The sequence below is a fragment of the Enhydra lutris genome, unplaced genomic scaffold (assembly GCF_002288905.1).
Source record: "Enhydra lutris kenyoni isolate GAN:26980312 unplaced genomic scaffold, ASM228890v2 scaffoldscaffold56, whole genome shotgun sequence".
Classification (NCBI taxonomy): domain Eukaryota; kingdom Metazoa; phylum Chordata; class Mammalia; order Carnivora; family Mustelidae; genus Enhydra; species Enhydra lutris.
Window position 1 is genome coordinate 2,860,980 of NW_019154140.1, and position 27,820 is coordinate 2,888,799.

Here is a 27,820-nt window from a genome sequence, read left to right on the forward strand (position 1 = left end):
TATCTCATAAAGGGGTAAGCTACCCTGGGGTAGCTATCATAAACATAGGGATTATATTTCCCTAATGTGTTATTCTGATCAATAATTTCAAAAACAGAAAAGAATGATGATAATAATTAACAAAATGCTTCATTTCTCTTTCTCTCCAACCATATTACAATCTAGTTTCATCTACATTCTAAGCAAGGAGCTAGGGGATATAAACATTACTTCAAACATGTTTTTTTTCCTCCATGTTATCTTGCCATATTATTTGTTTTGAATAGTCAAGAAAGATTATAAATTTTATAGCACAGAATAAACATCACTGATATATTAGATAATAGAAAGAACATGGGCTTTAGGGTCTTAAATCCAGATCCTGCTGCTTACTAGCTATAAGTCCTCTAGAACATCAGCACCAAACTCCTACTTCCAGCAGGATGTTTTGTAATCACAGGAGATAAAAATTATAAGGCTCCTAGCACATGGAAGGTGCACAGGAAATTTTAGCTTCCTTCCTTTTAAAGAGTGACATATATATGGTTATATCAAGGGTAGTGGTTCTAAAAGTCATGCTTCATTATCTCCCTCAGACAGACTGTTGCATAACATGAAGCGTCAAGATCAAAAGAGATCAAAAGAGATAAACTTGCTTCATCAATGTGAGAACCTTCAGTTTTGACATCAGTATCATGTTCTTCCATTAGTTGGTATGAGACATTATGGGGATGTTTCAGTATCTGTCTATAGCATCCCGGAACATTGAGTTTCAGAGTCGGTACTTTAAACCTACATGTCTGTAGTCCATCTCTGCTAAGTATTTCCTGGTACCACTGCCCAACTTTGTTCTTCGGGTACTGAATATTATATCCAAGCACTGGAAGAACCACCTGTGCAGAAGAAGGACAAAATTACATGAAACAGCCTTCAGAAAAATATATGATCATTGTATCACTAAGATTCGGTATATAAGAAAATCACTGGGGCGCCTGGGTGGCTCAGTTGGTTAAATGTCTGTCTTCGGTGCAGGTCATGATCTCAGGATCCTGGAGTCCCATGTCAGGTTCCCTGCCCAGCAGGGAGCCTGCTTCTCCCTCTCCCTCTGCCACTCCCCCTGCTTGTGCTCCCTCTCTCTCCCTCTCTTTCAAATAAATAAATAAAACCTTAGAAAGAAAGAGAGAAAGAAAGAAAGAAAAGAAGGGGAGGGAGGGAAGGAGGGAAAGAACGAAAGAGAGAGAAAGAAACAGAGAGAAAGGGAGTCAGTCACTGATACATGATCATTATGTCTCAGGATATAAACATTACAATCAGCCTGAAACATGCTATTGAATGCTACACTACTTTGATTATTTTAAACGCTGCCAGGCAAAGAAAAGAGCTAACTAAAATCAAGAAGGACTCACAACAACCAAGGTAACCAGCTCAAGTCAGATATTATTAGACAAACTATTATTAATGTAGAAGAGAGGAAACAAGAGGTTTGGGTACATTTAATTAGCCGACAAAGATTTAATCTCAATGTAGTCATATAATCCTAAAAGCATATTGTTTCTATAACAAATAACCCCTACTGCGCAGTGACATAAATGGTATTTTGGTTGATAACTTTACATTCTTCTTACTTATTTAGAAACATGAGAGTGAACCAGTAGCACCAAATAGTGTTTTGCTCAGGTCCTTATGAAAAGACACTACAGATTATAGGGCTTTCCTCCTTTGCTGATGATTTTAAACAATACCAAAAAGTAGTCAGAAAAGGGAACAAGGTAAAAAATTCAAATACATACAACATGAGTGGATTTCAAACTCATTATGCTAATTGAGAGAAGCCAGACATAAAAGACCACAAACTATATGATTCCATTTATTTGACATTCTTTCAAGGGCAAAATGAACGGGGCAGAAAATGAATGAACCGCTCAGGAGTGGGGGCTGGAGCTGGGGGTGGGGGTTGACTAAAAAGGGGCACAGGGAAATTTTAGGGAGAGATGAAAATGTTATTTATCTCAATTTCTCTGGTAGTCACAAGACTGTATGTTTATCAAAACTCTTAGAACTATAAACTGAGAAGAGTGATTTTTTACTGTATATAAATTCTACCTGAATTATGAAGTAGTTAAAAGAAAAAGGTGGGGGCAGAGAACCGATCAACATTTTGTCTTTTGGATACAGTATCTACATGTAGATCTAAGCGATACCAATTTTTTTTTAAAGATTTTATTTATTTATTTGACAGAGAGAGATCACAAGTAGGCAGAGAGGCAGGCAGAGAGTGAGAGGGAAGCAGGGTCCCTGCTGAGCAGAGAGCCCGATGCGGGGCTCGATCTCAGGACCCTGAGATCATGACCTGAGCCGAAAGCAGAGGCTTTATCCCACTGAGCCACCCAGGCGCCCTAAGCGATACCAATTTTTAAACAAATTTACCTGATGGATTGCATACATGTCAGCTGATTCCTCTTCCTCAGTTACTAGATGAACCTATATTTTAAAAACATGACAAAAATATGGATGATTCATTGCCTCAATTTTCCGTTATGTATAACTATGCTGAATAAACATATACCCAAACAAGATTATTTTCACAATTTGTTTCTAGACTACATAAAAATTAGAATGATACTTGCTGTTTTGACCACTGAGAACTGAAATAGGAGCACAAAGAGAATGGTGGTGGCGTGACACCCCAAGGCGACATTTCCACCTCATCACCAGCAGCCTTTCCTAACTTACAAAGCTGTTGAGCTGAATCAAAAATCTGCCTCTGGGAAACTGCCCCCATCTCTGTCGCCAACAAGTGCCATAATGCTCTCTGAGAAGTGGTGATTCTCAAAATCTGAAAATACTGAAAAACATGGTCAAGTACAGAAGACCATGTTTTGTGGTTAGAGAGTTCCCTCCAGGTTGATATCAACTGGTTTTTTTAATTAGCAAACATGCTTTGGGTATATGGCTATTCTCCAACTAGGAATTCATCTAACTTTTTAATTGTCTGACACATTTCTCTATCTTGTTCACAGAGAAATTAAAAGAAAATCTACCAAGTTACTTGAAGTAAAGGTGTAACTGTTAGTCTAGTAAACCTATCAAGAATCAGATTAGTTTCCTACAATTTTTAACTGTAGATGCACAACATTACATGCCCCATACACCATTTATTAGAAACTGTACTGTCATGTTTTAACATGTTTGGCCTGTTAAGTCCTGCCTTTTCTATTTGCAGTGCTTAATAATAAAGTATAAATGATTGGTCCTAAACTACATAAAGACTTTTTTTTTCTAATAGAAGGAAACTTAGCAAGATATGAAGGAGAAAAAGTTCTCCTTTCTCCTACAGCTCCAAAAGAAAACAGATACAGTTCTGATCACAAAACTGTCCTTGCAAATGTTACTTTGAACAAAGAAGTCTTATAAGACATGTATTTCAGAGCTTATTACCAGGTCTTGTCAGAGACTTCTGAAACTCTGAATTAGGAATGGCTAACTTACTAAATAATGTGTAGCCCAGGTAATATTTAAATGAACATGATTCCTGGAATGTGTGAAAAAAACATGATTTTTCACAATTTATCCAAAGGGAATCACTGACATCTCTTCCATTCACGAGGTAAAATAAGACCTATAATTCTGCTAGATTTCTTTTTATAGTTTCAGATTTTATCTCAGTTAAATGACCATTCTTAGTGATTTATGCTCCCCAAGATCACTTTCTTATCTAAATACTCATAAGCCACCCGCTAAATGAAACAGTGAAGCAAACATCGGTCACTCTGGCTTGCTCAGTCATTACTCTCTTTTCCGATAGGAGCACCCTCATTTTCAGGGAGCTTCCCTCCTGGTTCTCCAACATGATTTGGGTGATATGGCTCCAGGGAGGATCCTTTGGAACACAGGCTTAGCCGATCACATACTCTAGTCCACAGGAAGCGGTCTTTCCTAGCCAGAGAGACTTAATTCCATGGCCTTTATTCCGTTGGGAAGAAAAGTCCTCTTGAATACGAGTTGTAAGAAATAAGCTCAGAGATGCTCATAACCATCTTGTCAGCGAAAGAACAAGCCAGACCAAGAATGGCTCTAACAGAGGAAAACATAGTTGGTAGATGAAGAAAATAGAGACAGATTATTTAGGAGACCGGATATAGCTGTGTCTGAATTAGTCAGAGTCTCCATTTTGAGAGCCAATGAATTCCTGTCCACTTTTCTTTACGTTGGTTGGAGGAAGATCTCCATTACTTAAAACCAAAACAAAAACCAACCAATCAAACAAATAAACAAAAACCTTAATTCATACATCCAGACTTCTACCATTAATTCAGATAAAGCTCCCTTTCCATAAAGTTCAGAGTCTATGTTTCTTCATTTTTGAAAAATTGGGCATGTTCTCTCTCTAGATGCTAACACCTTTTCTGTACTCCATGATTTCTCTGGTAGAGATCAACTCAGGCTAGGTCTTTTAATTCTGTTACCTGTGTCATGTAATCTGGGTCTTGATTTTCATTTCTATAAAACAGGAGTTAAAAAAGAGGGTCTCTAAGATCCTCTTCTCATCTAAAATTCAGTGATGTTATGATGTTACATATGAAAGCACTACTCAAATCCCTCCACGTTTATAACATCTTTGTAAGACTGAGATAATGTTCTTTTTGCATTATATTACAAAATATGCTTCTTTACTTGATTTATGGAATTCAGTTTTATTATTCAAACTGCTTAAACCCACAAAGATAAAAGCACTAGTTGGATAGAGAGGAAAAGAAAGAATCAACTTATGTAATATAAGTTGTTAAGAGGAAAAAAGCAAGCTTTGAAATTGCAATTATATAAAATCACATTTATATAAAAGAAATATACATATTACACACCCCATATACCATTATTATAAAAAATTATATTCTTTTTCGTATTTTAAGTTCTGAGCTTTATCTAAGCCCTCCTTTTCTTTCCTCAGTATTAGCTAATAGAATAAAAATATACTCTCCTATGTATTTATGGGAAAGCATAGAAAAAGGTCTAGAAGGACACATGCCAAAAAACAGAGGTTGATTTCCTGGACACAAGAGAGTGAAAGACAATAAGAGTGGTGAGAAGATGACAGCTTCATATGTAAACTTTTGATTTTTCACTTTTAATGATACTATTTTGTGCATTACTTCTGTAATTCTTTAAAACATATTCTTTAAAGGAAAGTTTACTATCTTTGGACCTTTCACTTAATGCCACTGACTATTTTTATTTTACCATTTACAAACATGTGTTAAGACTTAGCCCTTGGCATAGAAGCAGATGATAAGCAAATACAAATAAAAATATAAAACGTATGCTTAGTTCTAAATTGTTTCTCAAGTCAAGGCTTCTGAAAATTAATGCTCCCAGTGTGGTAACTACTCTTTGGCAACTTCGATGAAATGACACTTACTTTACTATTTGGGAAATGTTCATCAATATCTTCATCCAAACAGACCAAATCACCCTCTACTACTCTTGATCCATAGGTTGCAAGTCTGTAAGATGCTGCCTCATTCCAAATTTTGCTGCTATATGCATGAACGTAGAATATGCGCATTGAGTGGGGAAAAGAAAACCATGCCTGGATACAACCCTCCTCGGTCATGCCAAAGCGATGCAACGACTCCAACAGTGCTCTCTCCCGAAATTTGAATTCAGGCATCAAGGAAAGTGTACCTTTAGCATCCTCTGAAATAAAGAGAAAATCAGTGAGTCAGCCACTTTCTTTTACAGGCCAGTTATAAAGACTTTTATTATACCTGCTAAATGAGAGGCAATGAACTATGCTCTTATAAACTTGAATATGAAGATGACGTTTAGCACCAACTATAAACCTGGCTACACCTGAAGAGTTTGTTTGTCTAATAAAGGTCATTAATCATATGGTCCATTCTCCATTCACTTTCCCTGCTTTAAAAAAAAAATAGCAGAAAGCACATTAGTAATACCTACTTCAAAATGGAGATAAATTAACTTGTAATTATTCGGATTTCTTAAAAAACAAAACAAAACCACTAAATAAACCTCTGAGCCTACATATTTTTAAAGAGCTATTATGAACATTTATACAGAATCTTTTGAGTAAGAAAGGGCTGGATCCATCAAGGATGCTAACAGGCCTTGCTACTGGGATGCTTTTTAAAATTAAATTAACGAACTCTACTGCAAAGATGCTTATTCAGGTAGGAATCCTCATTTTAATAAATGTACCAGGTGTTTCTTATGCTCACTCAAGTTTAGGAATCATTGTCATAAAGAAATTATATTCTCAGAACTCTAAATAGATAGAAACACGTAAGTCATTTTGAGAGTCAAACCCATATGGATTGACTGTAGAACCCAAATTCATAACCATTTTCTTTGGTGCTTCCCAGGAAACATTCTGCATTTAAACCATGATATTGAGCTAAAGTGTCCAAATTGACTGGGCTGAATGGGCAACTAAACCAAAAACAGTGCACAAAGTACTGGATATAACACATAAACTTTTATGTAGTTTGTTTTTAAGTCTCCTCTAGTTGTAGTGTATACTTTCATTGGTACCAGTGTAGAGTTTGAAATTCTTAACTCCTCTGAGGATTTTTTTTTTTAAAGATTTTATTTATTTATTTGACAGACAGAGATCACAAGTAGACAGAGAGACAGTCAGAGAGAGAGGAGGAAGCAGGCTCCCCGCCAAGCAGAGAGCCTGATGCGGGGCTCAATCCCAGGACCCCGGGACCATGACCTGAGCCGAAGGCAGAGGCTTTAACCCACTGAGCCACCCAGGCACTCCTCCTCTGAGGATTAGAAAAACTAAGAAGCTATTTCTCCCCTCACTCCTACCCCCAAGCAAGAGTTAAAACAGACAGAAGTCCTGGATATCTGACCAAAAATGAGTCTTTGACATTTAATAAAATTACTTAATGTATAATATATTACGAGCTATTTCTTATCACATTTATGTAGCAAAGCAATAAATGCCCTCCTGCTGACATAACATTTGTATTATGTATTTGCATGACTATGTATAGGGTAAAGAAATTTTTAAATACCAGTTTGAAGAAAATATTTCTTTGCTCTATTTACAGGATCATCCAGATCTTCTGGTGTAAGAAATAATTTTATAGCCTCCACCTTTAAAAATCAAGCAAGCAAACATATGTTAAACAACAATGACAAATTACTTACTTTTTTAAAAAGATTCAAATTCTCTGATACCATAAAAGAATAGGCACTTAACAAATAGTATTTGAAACTGTAATTTTATCTTCAAGTTTTCAAAAATTAAACAGCACTATATTTGGAAATAGATCTGCATAAAGCAACTTCATACATAGGTTTAAAATATTATGGACTGGAAAAAGTACCCATCATTTCCATAGTTCTACTTCTGTCATTCTTTACCTCTATCATCAAGCTTAGAATGCAAGTATGAAGTAATCATATAAAACTCAGACTTGACCAACATATATAACAAAAATTGGGAAGGAAGAAAGCATAGGGAAATGGTGAACCACTAATTTCATTTCTGTTCTCAAGTCTTGGAATTGTCTGATCTTACAAATAATTGCCAAAATCTTTTTTTTAATTGCCAATTGGGGTGCCTGGGTGGTTCAGTCAGTTAAGCATCTTTCTTTTCTTTTCTTTCTTTTTTCTTTTCTTTCTTTTTTTTCTTTCTTTCTTTTTCTTTCTTTCTTGTCAGAGAAAGCAACCGAGCACAGGCAGACAGAGTGGCAGGCAGAGGCAGGGGAAGAAGCAGGCTCCCTGCCGAGCAAGGAGCCCAATGAAGTCCTCGATCCCAGGACGCTGGGATCATGACCTGAGCCGAAGGCAGCCACTTAACCTACTGAGCTACCCAGGTGTCCCAAGCATCTGTCTTTAGCTCAGGTCATGAACTCAGGGTCCAGGGATCGAGCCCTGCGTCAGACTCTCTGCTCAGCGGGGAGTCTGCTTCTCTCTCTGTGCTCTCCCTCTTTTTTTACCCTCTCTCTCTCAAATAAATAAATAAAATCCTTAAGAAAAGAAAAAGAGGAGCACCTGAGTGGCTCAGTGGGTTAGAGCCTCTGCCTTTGGCTCAGGTCATAATCTTAGGGTCCTTGGATCGAGCCCCACATCTGGCTCTCTGCTCCATGGGGAGCCTGCATCCTCCTCTCTCTCTCTGCCTACTTGTGATCTCTGTCTGTCAAATAAATAAATAAAATAAAAAAAAAATTTGCAAAAGAAAGAAAAAGAGTCATGGTTGTTGAAATTTTTATGGGGCACCTGAGTGGCTCAGTCACTTAAATGTCTGCCTTCGGCTTACATCATGATATTAAGGTCCTGGGATCAAGCCCCACATTGGGTTCTCTGCTCAGCAGGGAGTCTGCTTTTCTCTCTCTCTTTCTGCCCCTCTGCCCTGCTCATGCGCTCTCTCTCTCAAATAAAAAAAAATTTGCCAACTTTAATGTTTTCTTTTAAAAACTAAATAGATAAAAAGATGCTTCTTTTTTTAATGTCTCTATGAGGTCCTGCATCATTATTATTATTATTATAGGTCTCCAGCACTGTGATTTCTAAGTATATGTTTTAGAATAGGAAAGGATCTTAAGACAGATTATGCAACCTAAAATTATACTCAATCTTACAGTATTCATTCATTCATTCAAATATATATTCAGAAGCTAATTCATTCAAATAAATATTACTAAGCATCTGCTATGTGCTAGGCACTGTGCACTGTACTAGGGATAGAGTGTTGAGCAAGAGAGATATGATGTTTGTTTACTGGAAAAGACCAAATAAACAATAACAGTAAAATTTACTAAAACCTAAGATGGGAAGTCCAAGACGCTTTGAGGTCACAAGATAAGAAGAATTCAATTTTTCTTGGGAGTGGGATGAAAATTTAAATTGAGATGCAGAGAATGTACAAGTTGGGGAGGGGATGCTTCAAAGGAAAGAAAATATGGCTTTCTAGCTGTGGGGCCAGCCTCTAAGTTGGCCCCCGATGATCTCCACTGGCTGCTACTCATGCCTACCACAGTCCTCCCCCACTCTTATCAGGGTGGGTCTGTGTGCCCATTACGTGGGATAAAGCAGGAGTAAAGATGTCACTTTCCAGATTACATTATAAAAGACTTGAGATTTATGTTATGGTCTTATGGTCTCTCTCACTCTTCTGTGCTCCTGGACTCCTCTCTCAGGGAAGTCACTCCATGAGTAGCCCTATGGTGAGAAACTAAAGCTTCCTGCCAACAACCATAGGAATGTGCTTGAAAGCAGGTTCTCTATGCCCATTCAAGTCTCCAAAGACTGCAGCCTGGTTGATAGTGTGACTGCACACCATGTGAGACCCTGATGCACCAACACTCAGCGAGGCTGCTCCCAGATGCCTCACCCTCAGGAACACTGAGACAGTAAATGTCTGTCAATGTAGGCCACTCAGTTTTGGAGTAGTGCGTTACACAGCAACAACTGATAATGCTCTAGCAAACTTTACAAAAATGAGAAGCATGGAATATGAAGTTTAAAAGACAGAAGAGCTTTTGTTTAAATGTTATGAGAAACAGGAATTTTATACAATTTGATGTCATATTTTTGGAACTGTAGGGTGTTAAGTTTTCTCTAAATCCTCTATTAAGTTTTTTTTTAAGAATTTGGTGAGTGCTGGCCAATTCTCCGTTAAGTCTCAAACAAGTAATAAATACAGGGACACTGCATACAGTTTGCTTTATTATAACGTGATACTAAAAATATAGTAGCTGCTCAAAAGTGTTCAATAATGTAGTATACGGTATATGTATGTGTGTGTGTGTATATGCATTTATATGGTGGGTTAAGAAAGCAAAGGGCTGGCTTATGTAGTAAGTACAACCGACAAAACAAATCAGATCATAGTTTTATTTAAATCCATACCATTTTACTCTTCAGCAAAGCCAGTCCAATCTGGTCGGTGTGAACTTTCCTTCCCATCCCAAATCTCTGCGGCCCGTAGTAATTTACAAATCCTTTATTCTACAAATACAAGAAAACCAATTAATTAGAAGAATATTGTGGGGCACCTGGGTGACTCAGTCAGTTAAGTGTCTGCCTTTGGCTCAGGTCATGATCCTGGGGCCCTGGGATCAAGTCCCACAGCCTTCTCCCTGCTCAGTGGGGAGTCTGCTTCTCCCTCTCCCCCTACTTGTGCTCTCCCGCATGCTTACTATCTCAAATAAACAAATAAATAAAATCTTAAAAAAAAAAAAAAACTATATTGTTATGGATCACATGCCTGTGTTCCCCCCAAAATTCATATGTTAAAATCTTAACCTCCAATGAGATGATAGTTAGAGGTGAGGACATTGGGACACATGACCTTTTTAATTAGGTCATGAGGATAGAGCTCTCATGAATGGAATTAGTTTCCTTATAAGATAAGAACATGGAGCTAACTCCCTCTCTTTCCACCACGTGAGAATACAACAAGAAGATAAGGCTGGCGCCCTGATCTCAGGCTTCCAGCTTCTAGCACTCTAAGAAATAAATTTCTCGTTATTTAAAAGTCACCAAGTCTATGGTTCTTTGTCATAAACCCAAAGTGACTACAATAAATAAGTATAATTACTGTGTCAGAATATGTAACCAAGTCTTTCTCTTCGTATTTATTTTAATAAAAGAATATTATAATCACCGATACACACATAAGAGCCAAATGGTCTGAGAAATGCTATAAAGTTAAAGAATAGAAAGGAGAAAACCAAACAACTAAAAGATAGAAAATAAGACCAACGAAAAACCTTTAAGAGTATGTCAGCTTTCCATTCACATTACTGAAGGGATTGTGGGATGCAGGTCTTCCAGTGCTAAACCAGCAAAGTTCCAAAACAAACTGTTTACCTAGGACTGGATCTGATTTTTGCCCTGAAGCTCTTTCTGATTTTGAGATGCTTCTGCTGTCTGGTGATGCCGGGAGTAAGAAATAAATTTACTTCAAACCCAGCAAGTCTTGGTTCCTTTATACATAACAATTCATTTTTTAGTTATCTCAGTTTCTGAAGGCCTGGGCCAAGACAATGACATGGCATCACTTCCCCAGGAATAGAAAATTGTAAATTACTCTGCAACCTTAAAGACACTGGTCAGGGGATAAACATGCTCTCACAAAGAAAATGCTGGGTCCAGATGGTTTCTTCAAAGATAAGAATTTTTCATGCTCACTTTATAAGTATTTCTCATAACAATTTTTATTCAAATTTAGAAAAATAGTATCAAATAATACTCTAGAATAACCAAAAGAGCTTTAAGTACCTCTTCAAATTATTTAGGACTGGATATAACAAAAGTTACTAGAAGTCAAAGTTATAACCCTCTAAAACAAAACTTCAAAGACTTCTTATTTTCAGAATTAAAGGAAAGTTGGCTAAAGTTAAAATCATTCTTAATGGAGATTTTATAATAGGCAGTTGTATATTCATTAATTCCAAATGAAAGATAGGCAATAAATGCTATCAGAGTCCAAAGAAACTCTCTCCTTTGTTAAAGGAATATCATTTAACAACAATTTTTTGAGGGAGGAAAAAGTTTAGGTAGGTATAGGAAAAAAGGAAAAAAGCCATCATATACATTTGCGATGACGTGGATGGAACTAGAGGGTATCATGCTTAGCGAAGTAAGTCAATCGGAGAAAGACAACTATCATATGATCGCCCTGATATGAGGAAGTGGAGATGCAACATGGGGTATTAGGGGGGTAGGAGAAGAATAAATGAAACAAGATGGGATTGGGAGGGAAACAAAACCTAAGTGACTCATAATCTCACAAAACAAACTGAGGGTTGATGGGGGGAGGGGGTTGGGGGGGGTTATGGACACTGGGGAGCATATGTCCTAAGGTGAGTGCTGTGAAGTGTGTAAACCTGGCGATTCACAGACCTGTACCCCTGGGGACAAAAATATATTAGATGCTTATAAAAAATAAAAAATATATATATGTTTATAAAAAAATAAAAAAATTTTTTTAAAAATTAAAAAAACTAACCAAAAAAAAAGAATATACAATCACAAATAAATATGAATTTAGAAAATCTTTAGTTTGAAGTCATTTTCCTGACCATAGGCATAATAGTGATTTAAAAACCAGTTTTGCTTATTTGTTTTCCTTTGGAGAGGAATAAAATTGTGTAAAAAGGTCTTTGTGGTCAAGATCTTAGATCAGTGTTTCTCAGTGTTAGCTGTAGAGTAAAATCACCTAGGGAGTTTTTAAAAAATACTAATAACCAAAGCTGCATTCCCAAATGTTCCTATTTAATTGGTTCGGGGGTAGGGACTGACTGCTGAGATTGCCTAGAAGCACTCCAGGTTGAGGATTACTAGTCTAGATCAGGGGTTGTCAGACTACTAACAGCCCACAAGTCAAATGTGGCCAACACTTATTTTTGTAAATAAAGTTTTACTGGGACACAACCATGCTCATTCATTTATGTATCATCTATGGCTGCTTCCACACAAGGGCAGAAGAGTGGTTGCAACAGAGGCCATATGCTTACAAAGCCAAAATTATTTATTATCTGGTTCTTTACAGAGAAAGCTTGCTAACCCATAGTCTAGATGATCAGACTGAAGGCTACGGCATATTGAGATGCCTGGAAAGTGTCACTTATGTATTTTAAATAGTTATTATTGTAAGACATAATAAAATGTGTATGATTTACCATTTGTATGCATTGAAAAAAAATTCACAATTAGATTGAAAAGAAAAAAAAAGATTGTGCATAATTCTGATAAGTAATATAACTATTTACCAAAGAGTTCTGGAAAAAAATCACTGAACAAAATTTCCTCCCAAATTAATCCCTTTGCCTAAAATACTATTCTAGGGGCGCCTGGGTAGCTCAGTGGGTTAAAGCCTCTGCCTTCAACTCAGGTCATGATCCCAGGGTCCTGGGATTGAGCCCCACATCAGGCTCTCTGCTCAGCAGGGAGCCTGCTTCCTCCTCTCTCTCTGCCTGCTTCTCTGCCTACTTGTGATCTCTGTCAAATGAATAAATAAAAAAATCTAAAATAAATAAATAAATAAAATGCAATACTATTCTATATGGCACATGCTAAAAAAACAAACACACAAACAACAACAAAAAACACCTCTCTTCTTATGCAGATAGATTTCCCCTCATAACTCTATTTTTTAAATTACATTAAAGTTTTGTTTTTTAATACAAAAAATGCACCAAGAAGAAAATTAAAAATAAGCCAAAGTGCCCTAATTGTCATTTTTTAAAATAATGACATGCATATAAAAAGAAAAGATACAGAAGAAAAAGAAATTTCCCTTTTTTGCCTCAACGTAAAGAGAAGGCCTACAAAGATTTTCCTGTTACACTATTTTAAAATTGAATTTTCTTACCTTAACATTTTCTATTGCCTCCAAAATTCTTTCTCTCAGGTTTGCAGAGTCATTTATTTGGCTTCTTAAATTTCTGATGATAATATCAAAGTGATTTCCTTTGAGCTGACCGAGTCTAAGGGAATCATCTACAGATCGAATATTAAACACATTCATTCTTTTCTTTTCAATTTCTTTTTCAATATTTTTCAACCTATAAATGATAAATCATATAGACTTGTTAAATATTACACTTAAAAATTAATATAAGGCTTAAATGACAGTTGCCAGACAACCATTTATATCAGAACACTAAAAATTTTTTTGGTATTCAAAAGGTAATGCTATTTCAACAAATGTGCACTAAAAAAAAATTACTCTAGGATTATATTCACAAAGTTATTTTATGAACTGTACAATTCAATCATTTAAAATCTGCCACTTCTCAAAGTTTCTGTCTTAAAACTACCTATATTTTCAGGGGCGCCTGGGTGGCTCAAAGGGTTAAAGCCTCTGCCTTTGACTCAGGTCATGATCCCGGGGTCCTGGGATCAAGCCCCGCATCAGGCTCTCTGCTTGGCGGGGAGCCTGCTTCGCCCCCCCCCTGCCCCCCGCCTCTCTGCCTACTTGTGATATCTGTCAAATAAATAAATAAAATCTTTAAAAAAAAAAAAAACTACCTATATTTTCAGTATAAATTTAAGACGTAACATTATTTAGAAGATAATCATATTAAGGCAGAATGTGCTGCTCAATAAGCCTTTAATCAATTAATTACTATTGATAGGAGGTTAACATGCTCCTAGTTAATATGCTCCTAGTGAGTTTTTAACCTCACATTTATTTATTTGATGCAATAAGAAAGTGAAGTTCTAGCTTATAAAGTAATGTCAGATTACCTTTCTGGAGTCACTTTTCTAACAACCATTGCTTGATAGGTGATGGCTTTCTTGTCTTTTAGGCCTGCATAACTAAAATCTGAAGGAATCACACCAAGTTTGATAGCTAAAAATCCAAGTGCTTCAAACATTTCCAGATTTTCTTTCCGTAGGGTAAAGGCTGAAACAAACAAAAATCCCCGATTACATACACACACACACACACACACACACACACACACACAGAGCTACATCAACTACCTTCTTAGTAGACTAATAGATCTAACAGATTAATATAATGAATCAAATTATTTTTTTTTAAAGATTTTATTTATTTATTTGACAGAGAGAGATCACAAGCAGGCAGAGAGGCAGGTAGAGAGAGAGGAGGAAGCAGGCTCCCTGCTGAGCAGAGAGCCCAATGTGGGGCTCGATCCCAGGACCCTGAGATCATGACCTGAGCTGAAGGCAGCGGCTTAACCCACTGAGCCACCCAGGTGCCCCAATGAATCAAATTATTAATGTAATTATTTTTTAACAAGGTACAAAATCAGTGTCTTAGATTTCAGCAGTCATTTGAAAAATGCTAATTGGCTCAGAAAAGGCTTATAGAAAAACATCTGAATTCCTTAATTGGCATTTATATCTGAACTCAGTCTCCCTTTTCAGTCTCTGCATGTATATCCTGTATGACACAGAGAATGTCTCAAAATATTCCTTCCATTTTACTGGCCATACTTGTGTTTATTCTTCATGATCCAACAGCAGCAGCAGTTCTCCCTTAAGTTCTTCCCAGGTTCCCAAGACTGAATGCTCCTAAAGTAGGGATCATGTTTGTTGCCTCAACTGTTATACCCACAGCCTAATACACAGCAACTACTCAAATAATTGTTGAATGAATAAATAAACTCTACAAGGTTGATTACACAAACTTGCATGTTTCCACAAGTTGTCATTATCAATACCATGACACATGCCACCATGCATTATAATTTCTCTCTTTATGTTTGCCCACCCCATAAACTGGGAGGTTCAGGAGTTTCAGAGATAAAAAACAGCATTTGCTTTGTGGTAGGTGTTTAAAACGGGGTGGGCGTTAGATTGTGAAGGTAGGGAGAAGGAACAAGCCCAGTACCAACTACCGCCAAAGAAATCCCTCAATATGCTGGCCTATACACCTGCCAGCATTGATAGTAACAAAATACCTCAAGTCACCGTTCACCATATTCACTTGTAAGATACATCAAACTACTGCCCTCTTCCCTCAAACCATGAAAACAAATTCAGGTTTTTTTGCATAACTGTCATCAGCAGCTACAAGGGTTTCCCTGAATAGTGAATACTCTATGAAAAATGAACACTAAACATAAATGTGATTCAGGAAGTAGAAGGATGTGAAATGTACGTATATATCTATCCATCCGTCTATGAATATATAAAATAGCTAAACATAATATCACATTTTAGAATATCATAAGTTGCTTAAAAGAATGGGGAAGATCTATATATTTATATCTTCATATGAATAATCTCTAAAAACACAAAAAACAGTAGGTTTAAAAAATATACATAGTGCACATAATTTATAGGAAAAGTTAAAAATCTACAATGCAATGTATATTTTCAATGTTTTAATTTCTACAAGAAAAATATTTTTAACCTAAGTGTTTAAAAATTGTTTAAAGTATAAACAAACAGCTATAACTTCTGAAGAATATTCAAGCACTATCCATTACTTTCTAGATTTATTTTTACCACCAGGGCCACTATTTTTTGTACTTTCATACAGCTCCCCAGGTTTCTCCAAATTTTCTATTACAGCCATGATAAGTTAAATGTACTATGATCTCTGTTATTCTTTTTTTTTTTTTTTTTTAATAAACATATAATGTGTTTTTATCTCCAGCGGTACAGGTCTGTGAATCGCCAGGTTTACACACTTCACAGCACTCACCATAGCACATACCCTCCCCAATGTCCATAACAAACCCCCTCCCCCCAGCAACCCTCAGTTTGTTTTGTGAAATTAAGAGTCACTTATGGTTTGTCTCCCTCCCAATCCCATCTTGTTTCATTTATTCTTCTCCTACCCCCTTAATCTGTTATTCTTAAAGAACTGATAAAAGAGGTACAAGAAAGGAGACAATCATATAAGCTAATTCTGTGTGCAAAATCACAATTTGTTCTTTCCACTTTTAGGGTATCCTAACCAAATAGATTCAAATATAAACATCTGAATCCAGGACAGCTGTTTTTAATGACTTACTTCAAATAAAATGAAAAAAATTGTTATTCATTTGAGAGAGATATAGAGAAAGAGACAGAAAGAGCACAAGCAGGGGGAGAGGCAGAGGGAGAGGGAGAAGCAGACTCCCTGCTGAGCAGAAAACCCAACATGGGGCTCAATCCCAGGACCTGGAGATCATGACCCAAGCCAAAGGCAGATGCTTAACCATCTGAGCCACCCAGGTACCCCAATAAAATGAAATTAAAAGCCCATCCGTAAAATGTAGAGAAATTATAACCTCAAGATATTTCACCTTTTTGTTTTAAGATTTAATTACAAAGTTGAAATAAAATGATTTCAGAAGATATGCTGGCTAAGGATATAATGGTCAATAAAATAAAAATGATCCCTGCCTTGGAAGCATTTAGTCTTAGGAGGCTGAAAACAATTTGAGGAAGTGTTGCTGTTCTAGGGGTTTGAAGAACGAAAAGAAGTATGGCAAACAATCAAAGCATTAAGATCAAAATATCAAATATTTCAGTATTTGTAGGATTTGTGGGACCCTATTATTTTATGGGGCCTATAATGTCCTCCCTTTCCCAAATACATACCTGTGTAAAGGTGAGTTTTATTCTTTTGATTCAATCAAAACAAGAAATTCCAATATACTGAATGCAAGAACAGATATTAGAATTGAGCTTTTATTAAGGCAGATATTAGACAGATTTGCAGCACTGTAAAATAATGCCTCTTGTCACTAATTTTTGAGTTGAAAAATATGGTTATTTTTCATGTTACTAGTAATGGTTTTCTTTAAATTCATTCATTATTTTTAGATTTTCTGGGGTTTTTTAATTGAAGTATAGCTAACACACAATATTACTTTAGTTTCACGTGTACAACATGGCAGTTCAACAATTTTTCTGTTTTAACAGGTTAGAAATCAATAGGTCATAACCACACAAACAAAAGTTGTTTGGGGTATACAATAACTTATAAGAGCTATACTCTTCAGGTGTCCTAGAACCAAATGTTTGAGAGTCAATTAAGAATAATGTGAAAAAATATAGTAGTCCCTCAAATATATCAAATCTGAGGAACAGACAGAAGTCACTAAAATATCTTAAGAGTAAAAGAAATGCAAAATCTGGTGAAGTGTTGCAGCAGGCTGACTAGGTGTTACAAACTTTTCAAAATAGACCAGGAAACTGTTCTACATAGAAGAATGCCAAGAGACCAATCCATAAAAGTTTTAAAGTTTATGTGTTTGGTAAGTGGAATTTGAAACGTCAAATCTGCCCCTGCCAATCTGGGCATGTCACTTACTAGTTGTTAAGCAAGCTCAGCCATGCAGGAAGGAACCTCCAGATTGTCTGAAATTTATAATTTGTTGCTGGTTAGCCTCAGTGCATAAGGATTTTTTAAAATTTGTAATTATTTAGAACTTAGAATATTTAGGAGAATCAAATCCATGATTTTGGTATTTGTCTTAATAAATCTGTGTCTTATATATGTGGAATGTTTAAGAGAATGAGACTTACCTAATTCTAAATGTGTATAAATTTATATAATTATAAATTATAAATGTAAATCAAATTATAAATTGATTTAAATTTGTCTTCTTACGTTGAAATCTCACTAAGTTAGTAAGTAACGTGGGAATACACAGGAAAACTTAAAGGCCACCAAATTTATACTCTCAATTTATAAGATTTATAACATTTCCTGATTACTTGGAAAAAGTGAAGTGCTTAAAAAAAAGAAAATTAACTATGCTAAATTTTTAAATTCAGTTTCCACTTCTAGCCATATTGGAATAATCAGTACGAGATACGACCTCCCATTATAAACAGATAGAAAGCTAGACAAAACATACGGAACACCTGTTTTTAGCCACTGGAGAACAGGCAGCACAGAACTATGATTCAAAAAGAAAAGGAAAACAAAGGAAGTGAGCCTAAAATACTGTGCGTTTTTGTTTGTTTTGCCTAGTTTCTAGACCATAGCACAGGAGGAAGAATCCAGGTAGAACACAGCATTTATGCTGAATTAAAAGGGTTAGAGGTTAGAGCTCAGGAAGGCTGAGTGAGCAGGAATCCACAGGGCAGAGTTCTAGATAAGACGAAGCTCTGTAGGCAGAGTTCCAGAAATCTGCATAGGTGATCCCTTGAGGTATCTGCTTATTAGTGATCTGCACATGCCTAAGATCAACTGCTATATACCATTTATCTAATATTGCATAACAAGTCACCCCAAACCTTAGTGGCTTATCATGTTCACTTATCCCTCATAGTGCCTGTGGGACAGGAATTCAAGAGCACCTTAGTTTGGTGGCTTGAGTTCAGGCTCTCCCACGAAGTTGCAGTCAGATGTTGCTGGGGCTATAGTTATTAAAAAGCCTGACAGGAGCAGTATGATCTATTTCCAAAGGGACTCACTCTCATGGCTGACAAACTGGTGCTGGCTGCTGACCAGAGGCCTCAGTTCTCCAATGGACTGCCTGGATATCCTCACAGTATATTAGCCAGCTTACCCCACAGTGAGCAATCCAAGAAATATAGGCAAAAAGTAGAACGCTTTTTATGATCTAGCCTTATATGTTACACACCATCACTTCCGCCATATTCTACTGGCCACAAAAGGCATTTGTGTGAATACCAGAAGAGCACTGAAAATCTACTTGGGGTTGACAACAATGATCCATCTTCTGGCACTAATACTATTAGTCCCACTATACACACCCCAAATTCAAAATATACTCTCTCTTTCTGTCAAATAAATATACTTAATACCATTAAACTGTACACTTAATAGTGGTTAAAATGGTAAATTCTGTTATGTTTATTTTATAACAATAAAAATAAGTTTTTTTAAGTGTTCTACTTTTTAGATAGGTGTATTTATTAAGAATTTTTTTAAAATGCATTATTTTTGTTCTTACAAAAGGTTGGCCTGTGCAAAATATGGGCTAGGCATACTTTACCTTGGTCTTTTTCTTTGTTCTTAGACTTGTAGATATCCCAATATCTCCATACAATTCTCTGGTGGACCATCAATTCCTCCCCTTAATAAATCCATCCAATTATTCATAGTTTTTATAAAACTAATTTAAACTAATGCATAAAAAGTTTCCACAATTTTTTAGTTCAATAATTCAAATTAATACGGTGAGAATTTCAAGCAGTATAAAATCTATAACTGCTTAAATCCCTTATCAGCAACTCTCCTTTTCACATTGAAAGCTACTTTTGCTTTTCCTTCAAAATAGATTTATCTGTTACCATTTACTGCATGCCTCATGTGTCAAGTGCTGTACTAGCAGCTTTCTCATGAATAAGGCAAATCACACACCAGACAAATTTCCAGGACAGAAGACATCCACATTTGAATAATTATATATATTAAAATTTTTCATTAATTATTTCATTTAATAGTTAGAATATCATTGTGAATTAGGCTTTATCATTACCCCATTTTTAAAGTACAACCAAAAGTTACAAATTATTAAGTACCTTGCCCATGGTATTATTTTTTTCCATTTTTCCATTTGTGGAAATTAGTCTTAAAGAGATTAAAAAGTTCATAGACCTTTTTTATGAACTGAAGTCATAATATAAAATAAAACCCACAGAGATTCAAGGTCCAATCTCTTCATTTATACCAGAGTTCCTACATTATATAATCCTGTTTCTGTGCCTCATATAATCTGTGCGAATTTGTGTTGCTGCTTTTATCTTAAAAGCATTGCTATATAAGGCCAATATTTCTGATGAACACAGATGCAGAGATCCTGAACAATATCCTAGGAAACCAAATCCAAAAAAAATTTGAAAAAAAATCATTCACCAATCAAGTGGGATTTATTCCTGGGTTGCAAGGATGGTTAAAAATTTGCAAACCAATCAATGTCATACATAACATCAATAAGAAAAACCATGTGATCATTTCAATAGACACAGAAAAAGCATTTGACATAGTACAACATCCATTCATGATAAAAACCCTCAAAAAAGTACGTGTAGAGGGAACACACTTCAACACAAAAAAGGCCATATATGAAAAACCCACAGCTAACTTCATTTTTCCCCCATTTTATTTTATTTTATTCCAGTGTTCCAAAATTCATTGTTTATGCACCACACCCAGTGCTCCAGGAAATACGTACCCTCCATAATACCCACCACCAGGCTCACCCACTTTTTATGAGAAAGAACTGAGAGCCTTTCCTCTAAGGTCAGGCATGGGACAAGGATGTCCACTCTCACAACTTTTATTCAACATAGTACTAGAAGTCCTAGCCACAGCAATCAAAGACGGAAAGAAATAAAAGGAATCCAAATTAAGGAAGAAGTAAAACCTTCACTATTTGCAGATGGCATGATACTATACATAGAAAACCTGAAAGACTTTATCAAAAACCTGCTAGAACTCATAAACAGATTCACTAAAGTCACAGGATACAAAATCAATGCACAGAAATCTGTAGCATTCCTACACACCAATAATGAAGCAGTAGAAAGAGAAATTAAGAAAACAATCCCACTGACAATTGAACTAAATAATAAAATCTTTAAAAAAAAGATACCTGTGAATAAACCTAACCGAAGAGGTGAAAGACCTATATTCTGAAAACTATAAAATGCTTTCTTTCTGAAAGAAATTGAAGATGAAACAAAGAGATGGAAAGACATCCTGTGTTCATGGACTATAAGAACAAACTTTGTTAATATGTCTATACTACACAAAGCAATCTGCACATTTAATGGAATCCCTATTAAAATATCAATAGCATTTTTCACAGAACTAATCCTAAAATTTGTATGGAACCACAAATGACCCTGAATAGCCAACGCAATCTTGAAAAACAAAACAAAACAAAACTGGAGGCATCACAATTCCAGACTTCAAGTTATATTACAAAGCTGTAGCAATCAAACCAGTAGGGTACTGACACAAAAACAGACACATAGATCAATGGAATGGAAAAGAAAATCCAGAAATGAACCCACAATTATATGGTCAACTAATCTTCAACAAAGCAGGAAAGCATATCTAATGGGAAAAAGACAATCTCTTCAACAAGTGGTGTTGGGAAAACTGGACAGCTACATGCAAAAGAATGAAACTGGACCACTTTGTTACACCATACACAGAAATAAATTCAAAATAGATGAAAGACCTAAATGTTAGACCTGAAAGCATAAAAATCTAGGAAAGAGCATAGGCAATAATTCTCTGACACCAACTGTAGCAACTTTTTTTGTAGATAGGTCTCCTCAGCTAAGGGAAACAAAAGCAAAAATAAACTACAGGCACTACGCCATAATAAAAAGCTTCTACACAGCAAAGGAAATAATCAATAAAACTAAAAGGTAACCTATAGAATTGGAGCAAATATTTGCAAATGATATATCTGATAAAGGTTTAGTATCCACAATATATAAACTCAACTTCCAGAAAAAGTTGTTGATACAACTCAACATCCAGAAAACAAATAATCCAATTTAACAATGTGCAGAAGACACACACACACATTTCTCCAAAGAAGACAAACAGATGCCTGCCTGGGTTGCTCAGTCTGTTAAGCATCCAACTCTTGATCTCTGCTCAGGTGCTGGTCTCAGGGTCATGAGTTGAAGCCCTGCATTAGGCTCCAGCCTGGGTGTGGAAATTATTAAAAAAAAAAAAAAAATTGGATTATGGACATTGGGGAAGGTATGTGCTATGGTGAGTGCTGTGAAGTGTATAAACATGGCAATTCACAGACCTGGACCCCTAGGGCTAATAACACATTATATGTTAATAAAAAATAAAAAAAGTTTTTTTAAAAAAGGGAAGGAGAAAGAAGAAGAAGACACACAGCTGGCCAACAGACACATGAAAAGATGAAAGATGTTCACCATCACTTATCATCAGGGAAATGCAAATCAAAACTACAATGATATATCACCTCACACCTGTCAGAATAGCTGAAGTCCACAATACAAGAAACAACAGGTGTTGGCAAGCATGTGGAGAAAAAGGAACACTCTTGCACTATTAGAACAGCCACTGTGGAAAACAGTATGGAGTTTCCTCAGAGTTAAGAATAAAACTTCCCTATAATCCAGCAATCTCACTACTGGGTATTTACCCAAAGATTACAAAAATACTAATTCAAAAGGATACATGCACCTCTACATTTATAGCTGCATTATTTACAATAGCCAAGATATGGAAGCAACCCAAGTGTCCACTGATGGATTGATGAATGGATAAACAGGTTGCATATACATAAAATGGAATATTACTCAGCAGTAAAGAAAGAATGAAATCTTGCCATTTGCAATGACATGGATGGTGCTAGAGTAATGCTAAGTGAAATAAGCCAGTCAGAGAAAGACACATACCATATGATTTCATTCATATGTGGAATTTAAGAAACAAATGAGCAAAGGGGGGGGGGTGAAACAGAGAGACAAATGAAGAAACACTCTTAACTATAGAGAACAAACTGCTGGTTACCAGGGGGAAGGTAGGTGAAGGGGACAGGTGAAATACGTGATGGGATTAAGGAGTACACTCATCATGATGAGCATTGGGTGATTAAAATAAAAACTTAAAAAATAAATAAAATAATGTGTTTAACCAGGAAAAAAAATTAAAAAGCTTTGCTCTATCTATAAAACAAGACTATCTGAAACACTTCCTATTCTTCATGTAGGATACAGACCAATTAAACCTGATCAGCCGAACTTGTAGAATAAGATTTCATCAGCTCCTTCCAGGCCTAGGGATTGAATATATCTGCTAAACAGTGATTTTCAAAATGTGGTCCCTGGACTGAGGAGAAAGTATCACCTGGGCATTTCTGAAAGCCTGCCCCAAACCTTGTAAACCAGAAACTCTGAGAATACAGCTTGGAAATCTGTTTAACAAGCCCTTTTCGTGATTTTTAATGCATGTTAAAGCTTGAGAACCTCCTCTCTAAAAGAGTGACAAAGAAGGAGCTCCTTGAAAGGAGGTTCTCTGCCTTGCATGGTGAAGTTCATTTGTTTAGATAACAAGGTGTTCTCTTCACTTTCCCAAGCACAGCAGACATATTCTACTTATCTGAGTATTTAATTTTAATTAAAATAACTTCTAAAATATGAAATCAAGATTTATCTCCAATAAAACTTATTAAACACAAAATAACTCCTTCAACCTTGTACAGTTGTGACTATGTTAATTATAAGCATCTGTGTTAACCATACTTTGATCAATAAGGTTAATTCTTAAAATTAGTGTAATTCAAAAGGCTTTATCTTCCACTAAAAACCACACCCAAATATTTTTTCTGACACTCCTCTGGTTAAGTCTATTTAATTCATTTGAAATTATTAATCTTTCACACAATTTTAACTACTTTATCAAAGAAAATGGTAATGATTTATTACATTACCTGTGTATATAACTTTCTGATCCCGGCATTCAAAAAGAGACCTTTTCCTGTGCTTGTGTGTTTTTTCCCGAAATCTTACTGTAATCACTACATTTGGATTACCGGCATTATAACTAACTTCGGGGAAAGATTTGGTTTCTACAAGGTTTCCAAACTTTTTGTTGACAAAATGATGGACTGCTTTTCTGTGGTCTTTGTTTGTATCAGGTTTAAAGGTAAATTTGGAATTTTCTTTCTTTGCATCCAAATATTTAAAGAAGTCCGATGCTTCTTCTTCAGATACCAAGTGACAGAGTTCCTTAAACTCAAGATTCGGTTTTACAACAATCTCACTGTTTTTACCAACAGTTATTAAAAAGGGGAATTTCTGCCTAATAGCACTATGCAAAATAGCCCTCTGGTTTTTGTCAAGGATTCTGCCCAATGAGAATTCAGGAGATGATCCAATTAGCTCAGTTTTAGAATTCCACTTCTCTTTTATATCGCAGGCAAAGTGATTCAGTAATTCATTAGTTTTTTCATCTAACAAGTTGCCTAAAACGTCAACTTTTCCTTCTTCACTTTTGGAAGTTCCATCACTGATAGTATCTTCCTTTTCTGAAGGAGACTGATCATTGTGGTCATCATCAGAGCACCCAGTGAAAGTACTGACTTCTTGGTTCCTTCCCTCTTTAAAGGATAAATTTTGAAAATCAAGTTTTGTCTTTTTGGCAAAATTATTTGGCTCAGGTTGTACTTTACTAATCAGCTCATTGGTGGCCTTATTAACTAACTGTCCCTGTTCATCAATCTCTATAACAACAAAGTCACTTGGTGAACTTTTTATAGTGCCATGAAATCCAACATGATCAGTAATGAAACGCAAGGAACTAAACCTGATCCTAAAATCTGTATCCTCTTCCATTCTTAAATAACAATGCCTACAAAAGAAACAAAAAGGCAGTCAGTTACCAGAAAGAAAAGTTATGGATAACAATAAAGAAATATACTTGTAGGATTTTTCTTTCTCCCTTTCAATCCTGAGTCCCCTTAAAAGGCATTAGCAATTTATTTCTATATGTCATGTGTATTTTCACTCTTCTATACCAAGATGAATTAACAGGTAATCTTTTCTGTTATAACTGATGATTTGCAACTTCATTCTCCACCCACTCCAAGCTTCCATCTATTATCCGGGATTGAAATGGATCAGTTTCAAGTTTACTTTAAAAATCCTACTTGTAGGCCCACAAAGAGACCAGAACATAGGACTTAAAGTTATTTGTCTAAATCCCATCCCTGAAAATTTCCAGCTAATTCCAGAGAATTTGTGGCTAGATTTTTATATATTAGGGGTTAGAGATGAGAGAAAGGGCTAGAAGACAGGAAGAAATAGTCCAAATTGATAGATAAATGAAGTTCTAAAAACCAGCTTGCAATTTGATTATGCTTCAAAACACACTTAAATTAATCCTGAGCCTTAAACTTTCTTGAAAACCCAGTTCCAGACTTTTACGGATACAAACTTTTGATGTTGACCCACAGGAAAATTCCAACCGTGCTACTGGCATCAGAGAGAAGAACACTTCACAAATCTTAAGCAGTAGGTAAGAGAATAATCCTCTGAAAAAGCCTTTATTCACACTTCACACAGCCCACAGTTACCATACCAGATAGCGCTATATCAAAGATAAAACGCCCAGGGACCACATACTATTTACATACTAACGACCTCTCTAGGTAATTCATCATCTTCTGGACCTTCATCTCATTTCTAAAATGTATTCTACTAATCTGAACCAATTTAGTAAAGTGCCCCATGCATCGTGTCACATGGAAATCACAGCAAAGTCTCTATATCCTAATTTCCTAGACTACGTAAGGATATATTTATTTTCCTCTGTTCCTTAATTTCCTGCACAGCCTCCTCAGTTTCTTGCCGTAACTGAAACCTAGCTATTTCCCCATGCTGCTGCTTCTCTAGTCCTCTCAAGTGAAAGCTATTCTTCCTTTCACACCTACTTAACTCAGGACCTAGAGGAAGTAAATATTTTCTGTTTGCCACTTCTGCAAACCATTTCTCACTCCTCTACCTCCCCCAAATCCCAACGCCTTTGAAGTTCATGCGATCAGGCTTTGCCATCTGCTATCATCTTCTCTTTGGTCCCCAGACGACTCCTCTTCATTCACAGATGATTTTAACAACTCCCTCAATGTCTTCCCATCCAGCATGACTTCCATGTCCATCCATATGCATCATCTGTTTAACACCACAGTCCCTCTGTTCCTTGATCTCCACTTCAAGTCACTTTTACTTTATCTTGGTCATAACCTTGACTTTCTCAACACCAAAAATTACATCAACTTTAAGCGTCTGGCTCTCTGATTACTCTTGCTGTCCTTCCATCATTTAGCACTCCCATCTTAGAAATTCTTACATATTGTGAAGGTCTCGAATCTGCCTCTACTTAACTAGTCCACTATTGTCTATTCTCCACATGGCCAGAACGATAATTTGAAAGGTAAGTTAAATCATATCACAACCCTCTTTAAGACCTCTAATCACATTGATAATGAAATCTAAATTACTTACCCTGGCTTCCAGAGACCGCTAAGATTCTGGACTCTATCTGTTCTCCAAATTTATCTTGTACCCTTTCTCCATTATGCACTATCTCCAACTACAATGGCCTTCTTCAATTCCTTGTGTTAACTGTTCCCGCTGATTAAATTAGTAATTCCTCAGTCACAACTCAGAAAGGTTGTCCCTGACTGATATAAAGGAACCAACAGATCACTTTCACCTATGATAACCAGAGAAAGCATAATACAAGGGACCATTTAAGTCCTCCAAACAATTCAAAACATAGAAATAAGGTAGAGACATATCGTAAGTACATACAAGCCAAATATGCAATGTGTTAGGGAAAACTAAACAGCCCAGATACATGAACAATAGGAGGAAAAGTTTTGTAGTACAGTTCTGGAAAATACAGCTAGGATTAGAACCAAACTGCCAGACAATGAATGCCCAACCAAGAACTTGGAATGCGTCGAGTGGTCAACATATAGCTACTGGAGGTGTTTGAGTAGAAAAACGACACAGTCCAAAAAGACGTTTCAGTAAGATGAATGACGGCACTGAGCAGATCAATGTGATGAAGAAGTCCAAGAGTTGGAAAGCAATGTCATCGAGAGCAGTTTTAGGGCTATCCTAGTAAAGAATAATGACGTACTCTTTCCCCAGTAGAAGGAAGAAGATATAAAGACCTTCTAAGCTACTGGGTTAGCTAGAACACCTTGAGAAGAACGAAATGTTCAGAGAATTACAACTGAGCATCTTAGTGAAAGAGTGGAACTGAGCTGGAGGGAGACTAGAAGCCCACGTCCAGTTTAACACAAATAGGCAGTATTCCTAGACAGCAGACTTCTTGACGAGGGTGCGGGGCGGAGACGAGTGGGTAGTTTGGCTGACCCAAGGTTGGGGATTTGTTGGTTGGGGGCAGATTCTGCGGAGATGTTAGAAAGGCAGCAGGTAGCGCTTTTCCCCTCACGCTCTTCCTTCAAATGCCAACGCTCAACTGCAGTCACGCCTATTTGCTTTCCGCCACCAATTCGCAGAACTAGTCTCTAGCGGGGTTGCCTTCTGGCGCATCAAAAGTACCCCGAGCACAGCCAGTGTCTCCACCTGCTTATCCCTCCACAGCCCCCGCCTGCCCCAACGCTGATACTAGCTCATGTCGCCTCCCTCTTTCGGGCAAAAAGTCGGGGGTCCCAATGCTAATCTCGTCATTGCCCCGCACAAAGCCCCACATCTTGCAAGAAGCTCTATCGGTCTACCTCGCGTCCGAGTTAAGGAATTCCTGGGCACTACGCTGCGCGCATGTCCGGAAGTCTTAAATTACTTGGTCTCCGACAGCGGCGTATTTAAAGGGGCAGGCTCCCACTTAAAGAAGAGCTTTACGCGAGACCTGGCATTTCTCCCCGGGCAGAGCCGCCTGGCG

At 36.6% G+C, this 27,820-nt stretch overlaps 1 protein-coding gene across 2 annotated transcripts; it reads right to left on the bottom strand.

The window, feature by feature from the left end:
- LOC111157890 (pseudouridylate synthase 7 like) lies at positions 1 to 27,686 on the bottom strand. Of its 2 annotated transcripts, none has more exons than XM_022519597.1 (9): positions 27,657 to 27,686; positions 23,838 to 24,757; positions 14,209 to 14,368; positions 13,331 to 13,523; positions 9,862 to 9,960; positions 7,020 to 7,101; positions 5,396 to 5,673; positions 2,407 to 2,460; positions 1 to 872 (listed from the first exon to the last, which is right to left on the bottom strand). In XM_022519597.1, exons 2-9 carry the CDS (start codon positions 24,739 to 24,741, stop codon positions 546 to 548), a joined length of 2,097 nt encoding a protein of 698 aa, XP_022375305.1. In that variant the 5' UTR covers positions 24,742 to 24,757; positions 27,657 to 27,686; the 3' UTR covers positions 1 to 545. The 2 variants fall into 2 exon arrangements, with proteins under 2 accessions (XP_022375305.1, XP_022375306.1); XM_022519598.1 differs by lacking the exon at positions 27,657 to 27,686 and adding an exon at positions 26,410 to 26,458.
- Positions 27,687 to 27,820: the final 134 nt, after the last annotated feature.